We start from the raw sequence: 24,002 nt of genomic DNA, 5'->3' as shown, positions 1-24,002 counted from the left end.
TTCCTTTACTTAGTTTTTCCAGTGTTTGCCTCACGTATTTGGAGGCACCCTTGTTAGGAGCATAAATGTTTATGATTGTTCTTTCTTCTTGAAAGATTATCCCTTTCACTAATATGTAGTGTCCGTCTTTGTCTCTCACAATCGTTTTGCATTTAAAGTCTATTTTGTCTGATATTAATATAGTTACTCCTGCCCTTTTTTGGTTGTTTGCTTGTAAGATTGTTTTCCAGCCATTCACTTTCAACCTCCTTGAATCCCTGGGTCTAAGATGTGTTTCTTGCAGACTGTAATTAGATGGATCATATTTCCTTATCCAGTCTTCTAGTCTGAGTCTCTTGACAGGTGAGTTTAATCCATTGACATTCAGTGTTATTACTTTCAAGGAATTACTTATATTAGCCATATTTTCTTTGGAGTTGTGTTTGTCATATTGTTTGATTTTCTTTTTCTGTTTTTGTCTTTTTAGTTGCTATTACACTCTCCTCCAACTCTGTCTCTCATTTTTTTCTTTCTTCCTGCAGAACTCCCTTTACGTTTCTTGAAGGGTAGGATTCTTGTTGGTATACTCTCTTAGTTTCTGTTTATCTGTGAATATTTTGAACTCTCAATCATTTTTGAATGCTAACTTTGCTGGATAGAGTATTCTCGGTTGGAAATTTTTTTCTTTTAGTACCTTGACTATGTCATACCGCTGTCTTCTTGCCTCCATGGTTTCATATGAGAAATCAGCACTTAATCTTATGGAGCCTCCTTTGTATGTGATGGTTCTCTTTTCTCTTGCTGCTTTTAGTATTTTCTCTTTGTCTTGAGAGTTGCTTAACTTGACAAGTATATGTCTTGGGGTAGGCCTGTTGGGATTTGTGCTGTTTGGGGTGCATTGTGCTTCCTGGACATGTACATCAATCTCCCTCAATAGGTTTGGGAAGTTTTCAGCCATTATTTCCTCCAACACCCCCTCTGTCCCCTTTCCCTTCTCTTCTCCTTCTGGGATGCCTACAATACGTATGTTTGCGCATTTTGCATTGTCATTCAGGTCAGGTCCCTAAGCCCCTGCTGGATTTTTTCTGTCTTTTTATCGACCAGTTCTACTATCTGTTTGATTTCACATGTACTGTCTTCCATATCACTTAATCTGTCCTCTGCCTCTTTGAGTCTGCTATTATTTGCTGAGAGTGTATTTTTGATTTCTTGAATTGTGTTGTTCATCACCATCATATCTGTTATATTTTTGTGTATGATTGCAATTTCTTCTGTATTCTCTCCAATTGTTTTCTTCATATTCTTAATCTCTTCCTTCACCTCATCAAATTGGTCCCCAATATATGTTTTGAGGTCTTTAATTACTTGTTCAATGTTCTGCTCCTCTTCCTGGTTTTTAGTTTGTTCATTGGATTGGGGCATGTTTACCTAATTATTGGTTTGGTTTGTAGTTTTTTGTTGCTGTCTGGTCATCATTTTATCTTGACAGATTTAGTCAGTTGCTTAGCTTCTTTGTCTAGTTTGGAGTTTAATTAGTTGTTGTTTTTGTGTGTGTGTTAAGTCTTTGTTGCTTTGTTCTTATTCTATTTCCTTGTTGTTGGCTAAGTTCACTTGAAGGAAAATATTAGGGCCAGAGAAAGCAAAAGGAGTAAGAAAAGAAAATGAATAGTAGTAGTATTGATAGTAAATATTAACAGAGGAACCATGTAAGATATAGGAGAATGGATATTAGACTCATGTAAGGTATGTAGAGTTATAACAGTAAGAAAAATAGAGTATGTAAAAATCTGAATATGGGGAGGAATACAGTGTGAATTAAAAGGCCTGTGTGTTCAGGAAAGAGGGAAAGAGAAAAGAGAGGACAATAATGTAGAGAGTGAATATAAGGCAGAAAACAGAACAAAGGTATTAGTAATAAAAAGTCAAAAAAAATAGGGGGGCAAACAAAGAGAGGTGTAATGTAAGAGAAACAATCAATGATGGAGGATAGAAAGATGTAGAGGAAAGGGAATAGTGTTGGTGGCCAAAATCAATACACATAGAAAAGAGTAAATGGAGGATGAGGATATACAGCAGTTGTGAAGCTCTCCCTGCAGCACCTAATGTAAGAAGAATAAGAAAGCAAAGAAAGAAAGAAAGAGAAAAAAAAAGGACAAAAGGGAGTGGGGAAGAAAGCAGGAAAAAGAAAAAGAGAAAGAAAGAAAAAAGGGCCTTGGGGGGATAAAGAGGAAGGAAAAACAAGGAAAAACCAACCAAATACTAGGAAAAGTTTCAAGCAAGGACTCCTGTTTGTAGTTAAATAAAACGCTTAAGGATCTGACGCTTAAGGAAAGCTGCCTGAGAGGTCTGGTAGGAGATTCAAGTGGGTCCTTGTTGAATCAGCTCTGCAGAGAAAACAGTGACTCTTAATTTCCAGAGAGAACACCCACACCTCACCAGGAACCCCAAGTATGTTACTGGAGGCTTGGAAAGCAATTCCTATAGTCCCTCTCCTTTAGTTATGCTATGAGAGGGCTTGTTGATTTTCTGACTCCACCTTCTCCCAGGCCAAGTTTCCTATCCCAGGGTATTTAGGTGAATTGGGCTTTCTAAGCAGATTCGCCACTCCTCTCTTCCCAGACTCTCCCCAAGCCAGCTGGTATGCTCCTCCAAGTGCAAGAAAAGAAAAAAAGAAAAAAACAGGGGGAGGGGGAACATCAGAAAATCGAACGCACACTAGCCAGGTCCCCCTACTGCACCCCCCACCGAATCCCTCCCACCCACGTAGTCAGTCCAAAATGGAGGGCTAAGGCAATCCCGGAACTCCGGGAGTGCTGGACTTGGGAAAGGGAAGTCTGGGACTCTGCAGACCCAGGACACATAGGTCCGTGGAACACAGGCTATGGGGGCTCAGGGGACACTGACCTGGGGACCACGCATCTGGGGACCATGGGGCCCAGGAATGCCACCGCACAACTGACTCAGTGTCTTCTTGATGTCTTTTATCTATTTAACCATATTGTCTTTCAACCCATTAATTTGATTTTGGAAATTCATACACATCTTGCTGATTAGTTCTGTCAAATTCTGCATCTATTCTGGGGCTTTGATGTATAATTTTTCTTGGACCTTGTCTTCTATTTTCTTAGTATGGTTTATAATTTTTTGCTGATGTATAGGCATCTGACTAGGATGTAGTTTACTCAGATGCTCAATTTCTTTCTCTTTTGTAGGGATTTAGTGGCAGGAGGCTATGTGTTACCACTGCTTTTTGAGTCTTGGCTCCACCTGGATTGTTAGGATTGTCCCTGCTGGGTTGCTCAAAACTGGGCACTGGACCCAATAACTGGTCGTAGACTTCCTTCCTAGGGCCTTGCAGAGGGAGGCTGTAGAGGCCGGAAGAAGCCTCTCCTACTTATTTTTAATTTTCTCGCATGCAATACCTTGATTTGCTGGCCAATGGTGCTCTTTGGCAGCTCTCAGTTCAGTGCCTGGTCGGAGATTATTTGTTGCAACCCAGACCGGATCAATGTGATAGAGCTTCCTGCCTGGAGGCTAGTAGCCTTGCAATTCTAACTTTTCCTGAGACAGTTCTCCAGCCTTTTCTGGTAGCCCCCTCCCTTCTCCTGGCTAGGAAATATTTCTACTCCCCTCTGAGTTCAACAATCAGTCCTGGTTAGTAGCAATGGAGATTGGGAGGGTTTTATATCTTTAGCCTCTTGCCTGCTCCCAGGGCAAACAATGTCAGTGGCCCCACCCAGCCTGCAAGGGCTCCTGGGACATAGCAGACCAGATTTGTGAGTCAAAAGCTGAGTCAGCCTTAGGCAGTGTCCCTCTCTCAAGGGATACCCTCTCTTGAGGACACCAAAGAGGGCAGCCCCTTTGTTTGTAGTGGCAGGCCCAGAGGTCTGAGAATTCCAAAGAGTTGTTAGTGTGGGGGATGGTGCCAGCAGCAGCAGCCACTTGTTTCAATTCACAGTTTTGTCTTTGCTATTTCTGTCTTTCACAATTCATTTGTAAATATAATTCTTATTTTATCAAAGTCTATTAAATGGTACTTTTAATATTTTAAAAGACACTGCACAGACTTTGAAATGTTTCAAGTTTATTTACCCCCATCCTCCAGTCTTTTAGTTTGCTAGGCTGCTGAAATGGAATGTACCAAAAATGGGTTGACTTTTACAATGGGGATTTATTAGCTTACAAGTGTACAGTTCTGAGGCTGTGAAAATGTTGAAATCAAGGCATCATCAGGCAATGTTTTCTCCCTGAAGACTGACTGCCGGTGATCCTGAATTCCTCGGTCACATGGTAAGGCACATGGCAGTGACTGCTGGTCTCTCCCTTCTATTCCCATTTTCCTTGCCTTTAGCTTCTTATTTCTGTGGCTTTCTTTCTCATCTTCTGTGGCTTTCTCTCTATATCTCCACATTCATCCTGTTTCTAAAGAATTCCAGTAACAAGATTAAGACCCCCCCCTGTGCCGGTGCCTTACTGAAGTAGCCTAATCAAAAGGTCCCACCTACAATAGGTTCACACCTATGGGAATGGATTAGCTTTAAGAACATGATTTTTCTTGGGTACATAATAACTTCAGACTGTCACACCCAATATATCATGTTTTGTAAATCTAGACATACAGCACATAAACCATTATTGTATATAGTTAATATACATTTAAATTTTTGTTACTCTTCTTCCTGTACAATTCCATCTTCCATACAAGGATCATTTCTTTAATGACTGATTTCCATTAGAGAGGGTCTATTCGTGACAAATTCTAAATTGGATTTTCTTTTCTTTCTTTCTTTAATTTTTCCCTTTATTTTTGAAGAGTATTTTTGTTGGATATTGCATTCTAATTTTTTTCTTTCAGCACTTTGAAGAAGAGATGATTCCAAGTCTTCTGGCTTTCATTGTTTCTGTTGAAGTCAGCTATGGGTCTTATTGATGCTGTTTTGAAGTATAGTCTTTTTTTTATCCTCTGGCTGCTTTAAAATTTTTTATCTCTGATTTCTAGAAGTTTTCTATAGTGTTCCTGCATGTGGTTTTATTTTCCTTTTCCCAACTAAGGTTCATATGGCTTTTTGTGTTTATTAGCTTGGTGTATTTTATTGGTTCTGGGATATTTTCAGTCATTGTCTCTTCAGATATTACTTCTACCCTATTCTCTATCTCTATCTTGGGATTCTAGTTACGCATATATATTGGGCTTCCTAATATATCCTCTGCTTTTGCCTTCTCTTTACAGTTACCCCCTTTATTTTTATGTCGCTTCGTTTGATTCTGGATATTTTTCCTGAAATAGCTTCTATTTCACTAAGTTTTTACTTCATCTGTGTCTAATCTGCTATTAAATTCATCCATTTCATTCTAAATTCAATGATCCCATTAGTGACCATTTTGTTTCTAGAATTTAGTTCTTTTTAAAATTTTCTATGCTTCCTCCCCCAAGTTTCCAGTTCTCTGCTAAAATTCTCAGTTCTGTTTTGTAATATTTAGTACACATTACTCATACTTTTTATGATTTCATTCCATTATGATATTCTGTGTCATTTCTTCAACCTGATCTTTCTATTCCAAGGAAGACTCTCCTGAAGATGGCCACCCGTAAGGCTTCCAGGCTTATGATGGTAATGGCAGGGGTAGATGTTCAGAGTTCTCTGGACTACATTGCAGCTATTGTGGTTTCTCATTAATCCTCCTGTAGGTATTAATATCTACTTCTTGCTTCCCATATTTGATAAATTTTTCTATACATTTTTATATTTTCTATTATTAAGCAAGAATAAGTTGTCATATAAATTAAAATCTTGTAATAAATGTGGCATACAATAACATTCTCAAACAGGGCCAGGCTAAATTTCTTATTTTCTGCAAGAGCCTGTGGGGAAAGGAAGAAAAGTGAGGCCAAGTAGAAAATAGCAGACCAACCATCTTGGGAATTGGGGTGAGAAAAAAAAATTGGGTTCTTTCATTTCCAGTAGTCTCCTGGCCACCTCTCCCTGAGTTGGGCTGACAAAATGATCACTAGCTATTTAGAGATTCTGGAATTGTTATTTCTATACTAGAAGCCCCAGCTAACCACAGACCCAGAATTGCCCTTTCCATACTTAATCCAGAGCAGACAAACACAATCAGGTGGGGCTACAATGACCCTTAGCTGCTTAGCTGGCCTTGACCCATTTCCTTGTCTCACACAATGACCCAGACCCACAATTGACTGAGGGCCTATATTTTGGAATAATTTACTATACTTGAAAAGAGTTATGTATAGAGGTAGAGTTACAAATAAAACCAAGGCCTTCCTTTGACAAACAGTGTAATTTCCTACTCTCTCCCCAGTGGGCCAACAAACACACTAACCTGGGCCACTACTGTCCTGAATGGTGTGTGTGTGTGTGGTGTGAATGTCTGTGTGTTTGTCTTTCTCCACATACACACATACAAACACAAAAATAGTACAAACCATAGTTACAACTGTAAAGTATATATAACCATAAATACTACAAAGTTTATTTGTCTACATAAATGGCATTGCACTATATATATCTTTTGGCAACATGCCTTTATCAACATTGTTTGCAGGTATCTATAGTTCTGGTCCTCTTTATTTAACTGTTTTATTTAAACAATTGATTATCATATACCACATTTTGTTCATTCACCCTTGCCCTCCTTCCCATTATTAATTCCCATCTAGATGCTTTCACATTTTTGCCATTCAAAACAATGCTGCAAAAAAAAATCTTTAGACTTGACTCATTAGGCACGTGGAGCAAATGTTTCTCAAAGGATCAGATTTTTTTTTTATTAGAGTTAATCTTAAATTACATCTGGAAATGCAAGGGATTTTTGTTTTTACTTAACTCTTTTATGTGCATTATATGTATGTTCTCCACTGGCACTTAAATTTTTTTCTTGGCGAATCTGCAAGAAATTAGACTGACTAATGACATCTGTCTTACAGATGCATAGTCTGATATTCCTCTTGGACTAATTAAGTAATTGTCTCTCTCTATTGGATTTCCTGGCATCTCTATTACAAAGCTCTTTGTAGAATAGGTTCTTTTAGAAATGTTAGATGCCATTGTTAATGTAAGAAATGGAAATTAGTTTATTTTTCACATAAAGGAAGAAAAAATTAATTAATGTAACCTGGCAGCCTACTGCCTCAATCTCCCACCCCCAGGTTAAGCAAGAACAAAGGAAACCAGCTTAACCCAGTCCTATAGCCAGTAAAAAAGGATGCACAAGAAAGAGCTAACTCAATACCAGTTCAGCACTACAGTCCATTCCTTATTTGGCAAAAGGAGCAGTTAAAAGCTAAAATGGTTGGAAGGAGATGGGGGAAGTGGTTAATCAAAAACTGAAAAACTTGCATGGAAAAGTTAAGACTTCTCAGACAGGCGGTAGCCTCTGAAGTATCCAATCTATGGAGAAACAGAAGAAGGGCTTGTGTGCTAAGCTTATGGGTATAAATTGTGCCATTTTCCTTTGTTCGGGGCACCAGCCACGTTTTCTGGTTGTGCGCCCCTTCTTGCAAGATTGAGAGTAAATTATTTTCTTCTCCACAATCAGGTGGACCTTATTTTCTTCCAGAAGAAGATTTCTTTCTTACAGTTAAGTTGATAGGTGACTTAATGTAGTACTATTATTTCCCGTTCCCATTCTCCTTTGAAGGGAGAAAATATGTGTAGGTTATTATTCTTCAGTCCTTGCATTACCCATCTGTATGTTCTTATTGATCCTTTTCTTTGGTGGTATATTTGCATTATCTCTCCTTCTTCTGTATTGTATTACTAGCCTGAATTTCATTTAGGCATGAATTCAAGATTATTTTTTTCTTATTCCCAAAGTAGGAACAAGTATAGCAGGAACATTGGTGAGGGAGGAGAACTGGTCTAGTTTTGTATTCCTTTGTGACTTTTTGGCAGGACTTTTGACATTTAGTTTAAATAATCTGTGAAAAAAAGAGGGCTTGAATAAATGAACTTCAAGGTTTCCTCTAGAAACTTATTTCACAAGATTCAAATGAGTAAATTTCATAAAGAAGTATGGAAAATATCCAATGAGTAACTCGAAGAAACAATATTCATTGCCTTCGGTATAAGCAGCAATATAATATTTATGTTTGTAAAATTGTTTTTTTTTTAATCTGCAAACATATGGGACGGATTGTAAGATACGCAAAATTTTTCTTTTATAGATTTTTTTCTTGTTCTGCTGTTTTAAATGAAATCGAAATGCCAATAAGACCAGATCTCCAGGTATGTAGTCTTAGATCTAGGGAAAGTATTTTATTTTTATTCCTAAAACAAATGTTTTGTTTGTTTATAGGTATTCATTGATATATTTTTAGCAGTGAAAAAGCTTACACATTGTTATGGTAGAGTAATTTAAATACAAATGTCTTTTCGTTTAATGAATACATGCTTTCAAAGAGATATATTAATATTTATAAAGTATTAAAGATGCTTCTTCTTTATATAAACTTTTTACATGTAAAGAAAATTGCACTGATTCATGTAGACCATTCACTTGCATATTTGTATATCGAGTTTTGAAAATTGTAAGATACTTGAATTTAATAAGTTTTCATGCAATGTATTTTTGACATATAGGCAGTTCATCACCACCAATTATAGTATAAAAATTCCTTTTTCATAAAATTTCACTTTAATAGCAGGTAATGGCAGATTTTATAAAGGTTATAGGGTAGAGCTTAAGGTTGTATGGGTTGGTAAACTTCTAAAGGGATATTTCTATCTTTATGCATTGTTTTTTTTTTTTAACCATTTAAACCCCATGAAGAGGTTGATAGTCAGATATACTGGGCTTTTCTCCATGGTATTAAGCATAAGTTGCCATAAAGTTGGTTATACATCATTCATCAACAAATTTTTGGTGAGTTCAAAATCATGATGACTTTAACAAAAAAAATATGAATTGAAAATATTGATAACATTTATTTTCCTATTTGAAATCTTATTAAATAAATTTAATCTCTCACTTAAATAATGAGTTTTTTAAAAATTAATGAATTGCTAGTCATGTGATCTTCTGAGAGTTTTTACCTGAAAACAATTCTCAGATTACTAGAATGTACAATGTGATGAATTTTGGTTTTGATTCAATATATGTGCTATTAACTATATTTCTCTAGCAGTTGGAAAAATGTATTGATGATGCTTTAAGAAAAAATGATTTCAAACCTTTAAAAGCACTTTTACAAATTGGTATTTGTGAAGATGTGAAGATTAATTGCAGCAAACAGTTTTTCAGCAAGTTGGACAACCTTATGTGCAGGGTAAATATTCATTTTTGCTGAATGGTTGGTAAAATTATTAGATAGCACTCTAATTCTAGAAAGAAGTACTCCATTAGAAGACATGAATAGAAAGGCTTGGGTAGGCTTCCTTATAATTATATAAATGATTGCTTATTATTATTATTATTTTTAATTTGAGGAGTCCCAAATAATATACTGGACTGTAGTTCCTCAAGTAAAGTATACAAAATGGTATATTTTCATAGGATTACCATTGTTAACTATTACCTAAATGGGGAAAAAATTAGTTTACCTGTTTGAAGTTTAAACAAGTTGATCAATTTTTAAAAAACCCTTTCAACATATTCTTTTTTTAAAAATTTGTTTATTATTTATATATTTCTCTCCCCTTCCCCCTCCCCCCCAGTTTTCTGCTCTCTGTGTCCATTCGCTGTGTGCTCTTCTATGACCACTTCTATCCTTATCAGCGGCACCGGGAATCTGTGTTTTCTTGTTGTGTCATCTTGTGTCAGCTCTCTGTGTGTGCTGCGCCATTCTTGGGCAGGCTGCACTTTCTTTCGCGCTGGGCGGCTCTCCTTACTGGGTGCACTCCTTGTGCGTGGGGCTCCCCTACGCGGGGGACACCCCTGTGTGGCATGGCACTCCTTCCGCGCATCAGCACTGCACGTGGGCCAGCTTCACACGGGTCAAGGAGGCCCAGGGTTTGACCCGCAGACCTCCCATGTGGTAGGCAGACGCCCTATCCATTGGGCCAAGTCTGCTTCCCTCAACATATTCATGATGTTATGTAGTGACTGCGTGGTGCTTACAAACAAAAAAACCAAAGCAGAAAAATCACCCAAAATCTTTAACTTTTCATATCTAAGGCAGTTTTTTATGTGAGAAAGTGGTTATTAACAGTCTCCCCTAGTCCCTGATATTTGTTATAAGTCTAAAAATGTTGAGTAAAAGTTTCTAGCTTCCTTTTTAATTACACAGAAACTTTTAGAGTGGAGAATAAAAGGTAATTCTTTATATCATAATCTTTAGTCTTTAAGCTACACAGATCTTTTTTTTCCTGCATTTGTCATTCATTGGCTTGGTGGCTTTGGGCATGTTGCTTTTTTGAACCATTTTCTTTTCATTTGCAATATGAGGATGATGATAATGGGTACCTTTCAGGACTTGTGGGGGTCAGAAATATGTGTACAAAACAAGTACAATGGCTGACTCAATACTAAGTGCTGTTATTCTATTCTATACTATTTTATGTTTGCAGTTTAAATGTATAGTTTTTGTTTCAGGAACTAAAAAAAAAGGATATACAAAATGTTTCAACCATTTTGGTTTCTGTTGGAAGATGTGGCAAAAATATCAGTATATTGGGGCAAGGTGGACTTATAACTATGATACAGCAAGGACTAGTCCAAAAGATAAGTATAGAATATGTAACACATTCATGTGAGAAAAATATAATAGAATGTATGTTTTGTGACAAAATGAGAAATGGTTAAAATTTTTGAAAAAATTTTTGGAAATTTATATAAAACTTTAAGATTAAAATAAATATTTTTATAATCTATGGTATATTTTGCAAAGATAAAGATCACAAGGAAATTCTATATTATGCTCTTGATAATCATGTTGTTTTAATTTTACAAGAATCCCTAATGCCTTTATTTTCTTCTTAACTCTTAATTGCTTTTGACATTATTTACTTTGCTTTTTTATATTTATTGTCTTTCTTCCACAGTAGAGTGTCAGGCTTTCTTTTTTTTTGTCTTTTTTATTCACTGCTGATTCCAACCACCTGGAACTCAAATATTTGGATTAGTTAATTAAGGTAAAATAATACTCAGACTTTTCAAACAATAAAGCTACCAAAAGACTCTAAATTGTAAAGATAATTTTATTTCAACTATCATAATAAATGCTCTCAAACTAAGAATTGAAGAGGGAATAATTATTCTACCTGGAATTAAGATTAATTTCATCTACTCCCATCCAATCAATGGAAAAATATAGTGAGTTACTAAAGAACAGAAACAAGGAAGTTATTTAAAAGCAGAGATTTATTCTGACAGAGTGTTGGAATTTTTTTGATGTCTTTTTATTCATAGGTTTCCTGTTTGTTCAAAGATAGGTAAATTCTTAAGATAGGTGCATTCTTAAAATGATTAAAAGGAATTAAAAGTAACTGATATTTGCATTCCTTTCTTCACATGGTTGCCTGGTTTGAGAAATCCAAGGAGATTATTCTAAATAGAGGATATTCAAGAAATGAAGCTGTTATAAATATGATAGAAGACTTCTTTGATGTTTTGATGGTAAAAAAGCACCCTGATTAAGTGATGTTATAAAGCCTGTGTTTGCTTAAGAAATAGTTTTTATTTTTTATGTCTTGAGCATGAAAGTCACTAATAGATTTGTTAGTGACTTGATTGGATTAATTTTTCAGATTGTATGAAACATCCTTATTGATATAATTAAATGGTTAATTAATAAAAATTAAAAATTATGTAGTGAGTTAAAATGTAAACATAAAATACAATTTATAATGGCTTATAATAAGAGATAGTAAATTTTAAATTAAATGTTACTTTTTTTTACAGGTTATACATGATGTCAATGATGAAGGTACAATTAAACATTTTATTTCCATTAGAAAAATGATTTTAGCATTATTTGCAGTTCACATAGTATTGTTCTAATATTAGGATTTGATTATCTAATTCAGGGACTGGCAGACTTTTCAGTAAAGGACTTGATATTAAATATTTTAGGCTTTGATATTAAATATTTTAGGCTTTATGGGCCAAGAGAAAAAAAGCTGAGCTCATTATATAGATTCTTACATAACAAAAATTTCCAAAAATGTTTTATTAACAATTCAAAATATAATAGTAGTAGTAGAATATAAATTTTTGTAATACAGGTCTACTAATGAGAAGCATAGCATTCGTTTTAGCGGATGATAACATTTTGCTTAACTGGGGTTCAAAGTTAGAGTTCCTATGATCAAAATCAATAGCTAATGTTCATTTATTAATGCTTATCTGTAATGAGATTTTATGTATCTCACTTTTGGAAATGTGATTTCATACAGATATTGCCAAGTACTAATATCAATATCATGTGACTTTAATTCAGCATATTCATCACTTGGGAGGCATTTATAGAATTATTAGATTGTTTCTTTAATGCCTCTTAGAATGTTACTACACAGCACATTAGTCACTTTCACTTGAAGGGTTAGTTGGATGTTCCTCATTTGCCCAGTTAAATGGATTTTGAAATATGAAAATTTCCTTTTCACTTTCATTGAGGACTGAAAACACAGCTAGACTTGTAGTTTGAGTTTGGAAAATACATGCCCTGCAAATTTGTGTGGGAATGGAGATGTTGCCTCTTGTTTTGACTTTTGTCAGCTAGGAAAGTATATACAGAGAGTTTGTGTTACTTGGCAATCAAATAACCTTGCTTGTCCTTGAAATGATTTTACTACAGTACAAGTTTCTCATGTAAGCAATATGTTGCCTTGTAATTTTAGTTTGAATTCATTAAGAAACATTATCTACCTTGTAGCAAACTCTAATTTCCAAAGCCATTCAGTGTTATTATAGTTGTAGAAGGGTGTCCTTCCTGTACAGAAAAATTTCAATCTTGGCCCTCAGTTGAAAAAAATAGAAACAAAACTGCCACTGCCAAGCCATCAGCCTACTTGGTAGTGCAAGTTGGAATACTCAGCTTTTATATCTGACAGAAATTCACAGCACTGACAATGACTGAGTTCATAAGAGCAAATAAAGTACATCTTGATACTCTGGTCCAGTAAAACATATTAAAATCAAATACTTTCCCCTGAGTACTTATTAATAATAATACAGCCATACAAAAACAGTTATTGGGTCAGATTTGTCCCATGAGCCATGGCTTGCTGACCTTTGATCTAATGTAATAAAATGTGTAATAGTTAAACAGAGAATGCAGAGCACGTTACAACTCATCCTTTTACTTTGGCTAGGTAGTGTTTTGCACCAAGCAATCACATCCAAGTTCTTTTATCTCTTGGTTAGTTAAGAAAGAATTACTTAGGATTGGAGAAAATGATTATTTTTTTTCTTTGAGGTTGGTGAATTGTTCATTAAAAAAGGAACAGCTCTTTGCTGCCTTCAAAACCAAAAACTTTTAAAAGATCAGTTGATACTTAATTTGAATAGTAGCTAATGCTGTGTTTTCATCAATATATTTGCAATTAATATAACTGTCCAGACTAAATTCTTAAATTTTTAGGGAAGGAAATAGTCCTAAAGCTCTAGGGATTGTAAAGTAATCCATTTGATATTTTTTGTGAAAAAGCAAATCCTTATATCTTTTTACCTCAGTGTTCTGCGCACAACCCCCCCCCCTTCAATCTAGTGCTTTGAAAAGTTGTACATTTGCTCTTGCAGTATTGCCCTTATTTAAACTTAATTTTTAAGTTTGCCTTACAAAATAGCATGTAGCAAATGCCTCTAAATATCTTTAGTGTTGATAAAGTCTTCTCTTGGGAGAATGGATTTAACCTTTAGATATAGCTTATGTTGTTTAGAGCTGCATGAGGTCAAGGACTGTTGATGGGTATAGGAATTTTTGAGGTATGACTCTCAGTTAGTTAGGCCAGTTTTCTTAAATGCCTCAAAATAGATCTATGCCTCAAAATAGATCTTTGCACTTTTGAACTATGTTTACTTCACCTAGAATAATAATATTTTCTTTTGTGCCTGAAATTAGAAGCTAAATTCTGGCACTATACTCTTTCAGCATTAAGATCTGTCATATCAGGGAAACGGACTTTGGCCCAGTGGTTAGGGCGTCCGTCTACCACATGGGAGGTCCGCGGTTCAAGCCCCGGGCCTCCTTGACCCGTGTGGAGCTGGCCCATGCGCAGTGCTGATGCGCGCAAGGAGTGCCCTGCTACACAGGGGTGTCCCCCGCGTAGGGGAGCCCCACGCGCAAGGAGTGCACCCGTAAGGAGAGCCGCCCAGCGCGAAGGAGGGAGCAGCCTGCCCAGGAATGGCGCCGCCCACACTTCCCGTGCCGCTGACGACAACAGAAGCGGACAAAGAAACAAGACGCAGCAAAAAGACACAGAAAACAGACAACCGGGGGAGGGGAGGGGAATTAAATAAGTAAAAATAAATCTTAAAAAAAAAAAAAAAAAAAAAAAAAAAGATCTGTCATATCTACTGAGTGCTGGTTTTTTCAAGGACACATAGCTAGTTAGTAGCAGAACCAGGTTTAAATTCAGGCTTCCTGGTGCCCAGGCAAATGGGCCTTCTTCTGAACTGCACTAGTACAGTCTGTAAATTAATTCGTATAAGAGAAGATTGCCATTTACAAGGATTTAAAATGCATAATTATCAGTAATTTAACACTTTTATTCAGGTAAAAGGCAAGTAGTGGAAAGTTTCACACCTCGAATCTGTGCCCTGGTTATTGACTCAAGAGTGAATATTTGTATTCAGCAGGAGGTAAAGTCATTTGTTTGATTTTTTTTTTAAACCAAAAAAATGAGAAAGTAAAGATAATTTAATAGCAATTCATCTCATTGAGTAATTATTTTCTTTTGGCACTGTATTATCTTATATTATGTTTCTATTGTTTTAGTAATCCATTGCCTTTGAAGGTGACATATTTCCTAAATACTTATTGAAAATTCATAATATGGGTTTATGTATAGCTCATATGAAAATATATCAAGATATTAGAAATTAAGTATTTAAATGCTAAATATAATCTTTGTAAATGTGTATATATATATATACACACATATATAACCATAGCATAAGAACAAAATTTAATAAGATAGCATTCTTTGGCTTCTTTAGTTCTTATAGTAATAAGCATATGTCACATTGCAAAGAGTATATATACTTTAAGTACAGGACTCATACTATATTCTACTTTTGATAATCCCATGTTTTATATTTCTTTGTGTAGTCACTATAATTTATATTTTTTCCTTCACTTTACCCCAGCCCCTTTATAAAATGCTATGATTAAGAAAAAGCTAAGCTGATGTGTAACATCTAAGCTGCTGTGTGACTAGTATATTTTCTTAAATATTTAATATGTCTCACTGAATATATGAAGTTAATGGGTTATCTTTTTTTTTTCTTTTCTAGACTCTAAAAAAAATGAATGCTATGCTTGACAAAATGCCTCAAGATGCCAGGAAAATCCTGTCTAAACAAGAAATGTTAATTCTCATGTAATAATTGTACTATTGCTTTTAGTAGTGGTTCTAGTAAAAAATTTATGAAATATTTTTTAAGGCAACCATTATTTTACATTAACAATTGAAATTGGTAGACTATTGTAGGCTTCTAATAGAAAACACTAGCCAATTGTAAATTTCAGTCAATTTTTTCCCCAAACATAAGGGCTTTTTGTTTAATTATACTAATCCAGTATATAATCTGTTATTTTAATTCACAGGAGCAGTTTGGGGGAAAGAATTTTAGATGCTGGAGGTAAGTATATCTTTTCAGAATGTTATATTGCATTGTAATGTTATGTGATTATGTGAGAGAATTATAGACTGTATCTCTGCAACTAAAATAATATAGAATGAAAATAGAAGTTACAGAAGTATCATTTTTGCCTATTGGAAGGTTTATGAATAGTAAACTCAAATGATATTTTATGAAATTAGGAAGTCTAATATTTTTGGGATTGAGAGACTTGTTAGTAAACAGCATGTTTAATAAAAGAGTTCAGTCTCTTTCCTAAGTTTCCTATGAGAAAATGTGATGCAGTGATTTATGTATAGACTAAACCAGCTGGTTTAAAGTGATTCATAAAAGGAAAAGAAAGACTCTGTGATTTACAGGCTGTTTTATGTTATTTTACAATTTACAACTCCAGTAGTATTAGAGTGGGAGAGTCTTTGAATTTTTAAGTTTCTTTTAAATATTCTCTTTTTAAAATTTCACTTCTACTAGTAAACTTTTTTGTAATTTGGACTATGTTTTTTCATGTAATGATTTGACATTTCTAATCCATATGAAGAAAATAGCAGAAGATTAGTAAATTAAATATTTTTCTTCTCTCTCTTGCTTGGAGGTAAGTTTATCTTTAAGGTATCTTGATAATACCTTATCAAGTATGTGACCTTTTATAAACTCTTAATTTTCTTAATTTCAAATTATGTATTGACCAATAATTTTTTTTATAGATTATGACTTACAAGTAGGCATCATAGAAGCTTTATGTAGAATGACCACAGAAAAACAAAGACAAGAACTGGCATGTCAGTGGTTTTCAATGGATTTTATTGCTAGTGCATTTAAAGGAATTAAAGACTCTGAATTTGAAACAGTAAGTAATATAAAAACAAATTAGAGGAAGAAAGATTTTTTTATTTCTTTACTTTTAAAAAACTCTTTTTTTAAAAATTAGGATTGCAGGATATTTCTCAACCTTGTAAATGGTATGCTTGGAGATAAGAGAAGGTAAGCCATGCACAATCATTTACTAATAAAGTTTACCTTTATTTGTCCTATTTTGTTAGTGTAAAATTTGCATTAATATTTAAAACAATATCTTTTTTTTTTTAAGATTTCGTTTATTTCTCTCCTCTCTCCTCTTGTGTCCATTCACTGTGTGTTCTTCTGCATCCACTCGCATTATCCAGCAGCACTGGGAAACTGCCTCTCTTTTTTGTTGCGTCATCTTGCTGCGTCAGCTGTCCATGTGTGCGGTGCCACTCCAGGGCGGCTCTCCTTGCAGGGCACACTCCTTGTGCGTGGGGCACCCCTATGCGGGGGCGCCCCCGAATGGCAGGGCACTTCTTGCACGCAGCAGCACTGTGTGTGGGCCAGCTCACCAAACGGGCCAGGAGGCCCTGGGGATCAATCCCTGGACCTTCTATATGGTGGGCAGATGCTCTTTCAGTCAAGTCACATCCGCTTCCCAAAACAATATCTTACCATAATATTTAGTAAATTTCTACTAAATAGTAGGCTGAAATACCAGCTGTGTTTTGCTTTGTACTTTTCAGAGGAAACAATGCATTTTAATTTAATATTAAGCTTTGAATGTTCAAAATTGGTTTACTACATTTCAGCATTGCATTTCCTATATTCTTTACTGTTTGAGAATTAATAAAAGTCTAGACATAAATATTACTTAAGCTGCCTCCTTCATGCACATATTGTAATGAAAATATATAACACACATTTTCTTTTATGATTAACTCTTTATACTGTAAGGAGTTTCTGAGGTGGTTTAACCTTAGGCATGGGCATGGAGGAATACATAATGTAAATTTTTATCACTTTTGATAATGACAGAAAAACAGTATTTGTAATGCAGTGCGGGGCACTTTATAGATGCCTACAATACATTGGATGATTTGGGTTCACATTTACTTTACTTACTAAAGAAAAAAAGGACACAGTGAGGGTTTAAGTGCAAGGAGTAACATTGCCTGATTTTAAATCATAGGTTGTTTACTTTCTTTTCTAACACTGGACAAGTTACTTAACCTTACTTCCCTCATTTTCTTCAGTTTGTAAATAAGAATAGTAATACTATTTGTATTTATCTCATATGTTTGTTGTGAAGATTAAAAGAGATAATTATAAGCTATGTGCTCAATATAGTGTCTGACCTGAATTCAATAAATTCAGCCATTTTTATTAGCAGTATTATTCATTTTTTCTTCTCTTTTCCTGTCTTTTCGGAGCTTCTGTTCTATCAGCACAAGCTAAATTGGGAATCTCTGATCATAGTTCATAGCACACAAAAAAAATTTAGTAAAATTACATTAGCCAAATGATAGATTGTATAATATCAAAGTAATATGCTTTTCTCTACAGAAACAATTTCCATTAAAATATCATTTTTAAAAGTAATAAAGAGGGAGATATGATTTTATTTAAATTATGACTGCTGTCTGATTCCCTTATTTTTAAAGAAGATTTAGACTACATAAATGTTACATTGAAAATATAGGGGATTCCCATATACCCCAGCTCCTCCCCTTCCCACACTTTTCCCCATTAACAACATCTTTCATTAGGCATGACTTCTATGACTAGATAAGATTATGCTGTGAAGGTTTATTAATTTTTTTCATTAATCCAAACTGCTTTTTATTTCAGAGTCTTTACATTTCCTTGTTTATCAGCATTTCTTGATAAATATGAGGTAGGTTTTAAACTTAATACTTTTTTATTTGGATGAATTTTTATGCAAGGGTCAAGTGATTTATAGGTTACAGATTAACAAGAACATTAAACATAGTCATAATTAGATTACAAATACAGCTGGTCTACTATTCTGTATCTGACAGTGAGACATTAAGACACATTTTATCCAATGACATATCCTAAATATAAAGGCTGTACTTTTCCAAGTGTTCTTATATTTCCTTACTCAAGCCCATTATGTATATTCATGAATATATTTGAACTAGTATTTTCAGCCTTTGTTAGCACTTTGAATATTTGTGATTTCTTGGAGCTAGCTAATTGTTGCGTAATTTCTTTTCTTTTGATTGTTTGTAAATTGACCCTAAATGTTAAAAACTTGTCTGTCCTTTCCATTTCTCACTTTCCAGTGGTACATTAAAAAAAAAATTCACAAATATAACGTGATCATAATTTTCTGTTATCATTTGTAAAAGCATAGTAAATATCAGTTCTATATGCTTTATTTTATTAGCTACAAATACCATCAGATGAAAAGCTTGAGGAATTTTGGATCGATTTTAATCTTGGTAGCCAGTCTCTGTCGTTCTACATTGCTGGAGATAATGATGTAAGCTTTATTTCCTCCATATTGTTTATATATGTATGCAGATATAAAAAAATTTTAATTTAATAATGTGGATTTTTTAATATATTTTCTCTAGCTATTCTTTTTTTTTTTCAAATTCTACTCAATTTATTCATTTTTTTAAAAAATATTACATTCAAAAAATATGAGGTTCCCATTCGCCCCCACCACCCCCACTCCACCATTCCCCCCACAATAACACTCACCCCCATCATCATGACATATCCATTGCATCTGGTGAGTACATCTCTGGGCATCGCTGCACCCCATGGCCTATGGTCCACACCATAGCCCACACTCTCCCACGTTCCATCCAGTGGGCCATGGGAGGACATAGAATGTCCGGCAGTTGTCCCTGCAGCACCACCCAGGACAACTCCAAGTCCTGAAAATGCCTCCACATCTCATCTCTTCCTCCCATTCCCTGCCCCCAGCAGCCACCATGGCCACTTTTTCCACACCAATGCCACATTTTCTCAATTATTAACCTCTAGCTATTCTTTTAATAGATTTTAATGTTAGTTCAAGCAATTTTCATCAGAATGGTAACTTACCAAGCCAATGAGAAATAGAAATTATTCCTCATGTTTTATTGTGGCAGAAAAACTAATCCTAAATTTTAATTATGATCTTTTTTAACATAAGATTATCAGAAATAAATTACATGTTAATGGCATATGAAATTTTATATTTATGTGAAGAAAGTCAATCAAATCTAGAAAAGGCAATAGTTATTCATACACAGAGGTACTCCGAAATAATGTTAACAGATAATTACTAGAGCACTTACCCATTCATAAAGTCTGTTCAAAAATAGCGAAGGATTTATTCTTATGGTAATATTTACAGGTGGATTTTAGTTATTTTCTTTCTATGCTACGTATCATAGCTGTGCTTAAACCTTCCAGCCAGGTGGCATATTTTCTACTGATCTCTTTTTTAACCTGAGAAAAATCTTTGGGCCATTGTTTCCTGATAGCTACCACCTCATATTTGATATATTGGCATACTTCTAGATTAAACTGCATAGCTACTTTGCCAAAATCTGAGTAAGAATTGATCAGCATTTACTAACCTGACTGTAGCTGCTTATATTATAGTGTGAGGCCTTAGTCTTTTTAGCCTATCTCTTGTAGAATATTACTTTAGGTAAGCTCTTTATAGTTGAATATTAACTAAATGTGTCTTACAATTTCCACAGGCCTTTATTCCTTTTTATTTTAGAATACCATTTTAGAATGCTTGATTAAAATCTAGTTCCATTGACTAGCTCTGCTCCTTGGGTCATTGACAGTTTTCAATAGCAATAAACTATTTTTAGCAATAACTAATGCTTTTTAGTCTCATAAGGTTTGTAGAAGTATTTTTAACTGGGTTTTCCTTTCAGGAGCTTAATTTTCATTGTGGGGGAAGAGAGTTTCTAAGTTTTAAATGTCTGCTGTGTTCCAAACACCATTTTAAATTCTGGGAAACTGTTCTTCCCAAAAATATATTTGGAATCATCTTTCCTTTGGATTTATATAGCAGTAGTATGGTCCCCTTGCTTTCCTTTTTATTCTTCCTAAAAGCCTTTCTCCAGACAGTGACTGCTTAAAATTTTTCTTTTGTCTCTTTAACAAGGCATACAAGGTTCTTATGATTTGACCCTATTTCTCTGACAGCTCATACCGTTTTCTTTGCTCATTATGTTCCAGCCACATTCGTTTTTTCTCTATTACTCTAACGCTGCTCCTGCCCATTTCAGGTCTTTCTGCTTTCTGGTTCTTCTACTTACAACACCTCCTCCAGGTCTTTACCTCTTAATTCCCTCCCATTTTGGTTTCAGCACAAATGCCATCTCCTTATAGAAATGGTCTCTGGTCACTTAATCTGAAGTAGCTTCCCACATTCTATCACATTGTCCTTCTTATTTCTTTTGTAGTAGTTGTTGCTACTTAGAATAATTTTATTTGTTGTTTGTTGACTGTTTTCACCCATAGAATGTAAGATTCATGAAATCAGAAACCTGTCTTTTTTTGTTTATTATTATTCAAATGCTCATATTTGTTGCAAGATTGACTAGATGAAATATTCAAAGAATACTGATAATATATATAGCATTGCTAGTATGTAAGAGTGCAAAGAGGATTTGTAAGAAATAAGGCCAGTGTGGAGTCAATGAAGGGGGTAGCAATCAATTCAATGAATAGTTAGAACTTACTTTGTGCCAGATATTATGCTAGGCACTAGGAATATAGTCATCACATTTGTGTAAAGACCCTTCTGGATATGGTGGGGAGAATGGATTGAGAAAAGACAAGACCAGAGGCAGTTATGAGGTTTTTGCAATAATCCAAGTGAGAAATCATGGCACGTGGCAGTGGGAATGGATGGAAATGGATGGATTCCAAAAATACTTTGAGAGGAGATAGAATTGAGAGGATGGTGATTTGTTTGTAGTAAAAAGAGGAAGGATTCATAAAAATTGGTTAACTAGATGGGTAGGGATACTATTTAAAGGAGAATAAGTTTTGTATGGGAAAGATTATGAGTTAAGCTTTGATTGATTTGGAGATGCTTTTTGGATGTTTAGCTGAAGGTGTCTGATAGGTAGGTGGGTATATTGATCTGAGTGCACAGATTACAGAACTCTGAAAAACACCATTTTCTACAGGATAGGTAGAAGATGCTCTAGTTAAAAGGATACTTGAAGATTTGGACAAAAAGGTATAGTGTTATGGGAAACAAGGGAACGGGGTTTTTATAAAAGAAAATAGCACAGTCAAATACTCTTAGAGGGTTAAATAACATAAAAACTGGTGACTCGTGGAAGAATAATTTCACATCCTTTTGTTTGATTTAATTGAAACATAGTGATATAGACATATTTAGACATTCCTGGAAAGTTGAAATATTTGTTGAGGAAGTAAAGACATCAAGTTAAGGGAGAGAGCACAGGGTAGCTAGAAAGACAGGTGGATTCAAGGGAGGGTCTTTTTTAGATGTTTTACTTTAAGTATAATAGCACTTTAAAATTGGTGATGAGGGGCAGTAGAGCGGGTGATACTGAAGGAAAAATATTAGGCTAAGAGAAAGAGGGAGGAGAAGATACAGATGAAACAGGATTGGTACAATGTACTGATAACTGTTGAAGTAAGGTAAGAGCACATTCGGGGTTCATTGTACTATGATTTCTACTTTTAAAAAGTTCAGAAGTTCCCATAATACAATTTTTTGAAGGAAGACAGTGAATCAGTTACTGTCGTTCTCAATATATTAGAAAAAGTCACTTTGAAATTGGTAGATGGTGTCAACCAGTAGGTGTAGAGTATGCCAAATGGCATGTACCTCAAAGGAGCAAGTTTTTTACACACAGGTAGAGATATATGAGCTGCTGAAAGCTTTGGGGAGAGACAAGACCATTATCCTGTCCTCCGACCTGGAGATTTTGAGGTAGGAGATAAGTAGTATCTTCTTAACTGGAAAGGGCTAAAAAGGTAGTGATGCCTTCAGGGAATAATTCTCAATAACTGGTTTCAATTAAGATAAAAAAGAAGAGGGAATTAATGAAGAGATTGAGGATTTTGGAAAACTTCTACAAATAGAATTTTCCTTAAAAAGAGAAAAATTGGATCTATTTTCCTCACAAGATTACTGGAAAGTTTTAGGAGTCCCAACTTTTATGTAATATATCTAATTTTTCTATGACATCTTTTGTGAATTTGGTATGATTTTATTCATTTATACAGATTTTCAGTGAAAATACTTAGAAGGGGCAAACATTTTAGATTACTATTCATGTGCACTTAATGTTTGAATCTCAGTACAATCAAAAAGTATTCCAGTTACAGGACCTGGAATAGGTACGTAGTAGAGTGAGAATTGAGAAATGAGTGTAAATTTCACGAAACATTTTAAAGGAAGAAATGACAGTGTTGTTCCCATTTAAAAAGAGAATCCTTTAATAAATATTAAGTCATTCTTTTTTGGTCAAGCATAGGAAATTCTAAAGTTAATCTATATCATCTATCCTTTCTAAAAGTGAACAAATAGATTAAATGTGATATGCATATATATTTTGTAGTTAATTGATGATTTTGACAAGAAGTATGTTATATCAACTGATTACTTAGTGACATTTAATAAAAATAACCTTTAGTAGTTTAACTTAAAAATTAGTGTTTAAAGAAATTTTAATCAGGAATAAATTATTTATGGTAGAAATCTATTTTTAAATTTAAGGATCATCAGTGGGAAGCAGTCACTGTGCCTGAGGAAAAAGTACAGATATACAGCATTGAAGGTACTAAACTTGTTTTCTGTAATTTTTTTCCTTATCACTTGCAGTTAAAGTTGCTTGCTAGCTGGCAAAACAAAATAGACTAATAAAATAAAAATTAACATTTTCATATGTTCACATTCATAAATTTGATGATTTGATAATCAAGTTCCATGATCCTACAATTTCCCTCTAATCTCCCAGCTCCCTCCTACTTACTTCTTTCTTTGTAAATAGTTTAGAACCCATGATTAAGCTATTTGACCACTTTCTTGTCAATATGTTCAGGGCTCTTGCCCTTCCATCCTTTTGTTTGATTTAATTGAAACATGTTTCTCCACTCCTACAGCTGGAATTGCCTAACATTGCTGTGCAAAATTATACAGCTTGGCAGGTTGTTATCACTATATATTCAGATATCAAGACCTATTTTAGTTATTTTGATGGTATCTAATTATTATTTTTATTTGTATTTCCCTGTTAAACATTTTTTAATGTGCTTATAGACTATTCAGATATCTTCTTTTGTGAAGTGTCTGTTCAAATATTTTGCCCATTTTTATTGCACTTTTTATTATTTAGGGGTACTTTACAAATCCTGCATACCAATCCTATGTTCTGTTAGTGTTTTTTCCCATTCTTGTCTGTCCATTTTATAAATTACATTTTTGATGAACAGAAGTTTTAAAA

The 24,002-nt window shown here is 34.5% G+C and overlaps 1 protein-coding gene across 2 annotated transcripts in view; it reads left to right on the top strand.

Annotated features, from left to right (window-relative positions):
- The window catches only part of SYCP2 (synaptonemal complex protein 2), a 104,649-nt gene that overhangs the window by 17,289 nt on the left and 63,358 nt on the right, over nt 1-24,002 (top strand). The window contains exons 2-14 of one of the 2 annotated variants that reach the window (XM_023589314.3): nt 8,168-8,228; nt 9,125-9,268; nt 10,534-10,662; nt 11,452-11,556; nt 11,842-11,866; nt 14,657-14,742; nt 15,397-15,482; nt 15,710-15,744; nt 16,449-16,591; nt 16,673-16,725; nt 18,379-18,424; nt 18,941-19,036; nt 23,276-23,336. In XM_023589314.3, coding sequence (XP_023445082.1) covers nt 8,205-8,228; nt 9,125-9,268; nt 10,534-10,662; nt 11,452-11,556; nt 11,842-11,866; nt 14,657-14,742; nt 15,397-15,482; nt 15,710-15,744; nt 16,449-16,591; nt 16,673-16,725; nt 18,379-18,424; nt 18,941-19,036; nt 23,276-23,336 — 1,033 coding nt within the window. In that variant the 5' untranslated portion in view covers nt 8,168-8,204. Of the gene's footprint in view, nt 1-8,167; nt 8,229-9,124; nt 9,269-10,533; nt 10,663-10,966; nt 11,557-11,841; nt 11,867-14,656; nt 14,743-15,396; nt 15,483-15,709; nt 15,745-16,448; nt 16,592-16,672; nt 16,726-18,378; nt 18,425-18,940; nt 19,037-23,275; nt 23,337-24,002 lie in introns of those variants that run through there. The other variant, XM_058287274.2, reaches the window with a different exon arrangement.

Source organism: Dasypus novemcinctus, chromosome 24 (assembly GCF_030445035.2).
Source record: "Dasypus novemcinctus isolate mDasNov1 chromosome 24, mDasNov1.1.hap2, whole genome shotgun sequence".
NCBI lineage: Eukaryota > Metazoa > Chordata > Mammalia > Cingulata > Dasypodidae > Dasypus > Dasypus novemcinctus.
The sequence above is the reverse complement of the archived record's forward strand: the minus strand, read 5'-3'. Positions and strand labels throughout refer to the sequence as shown.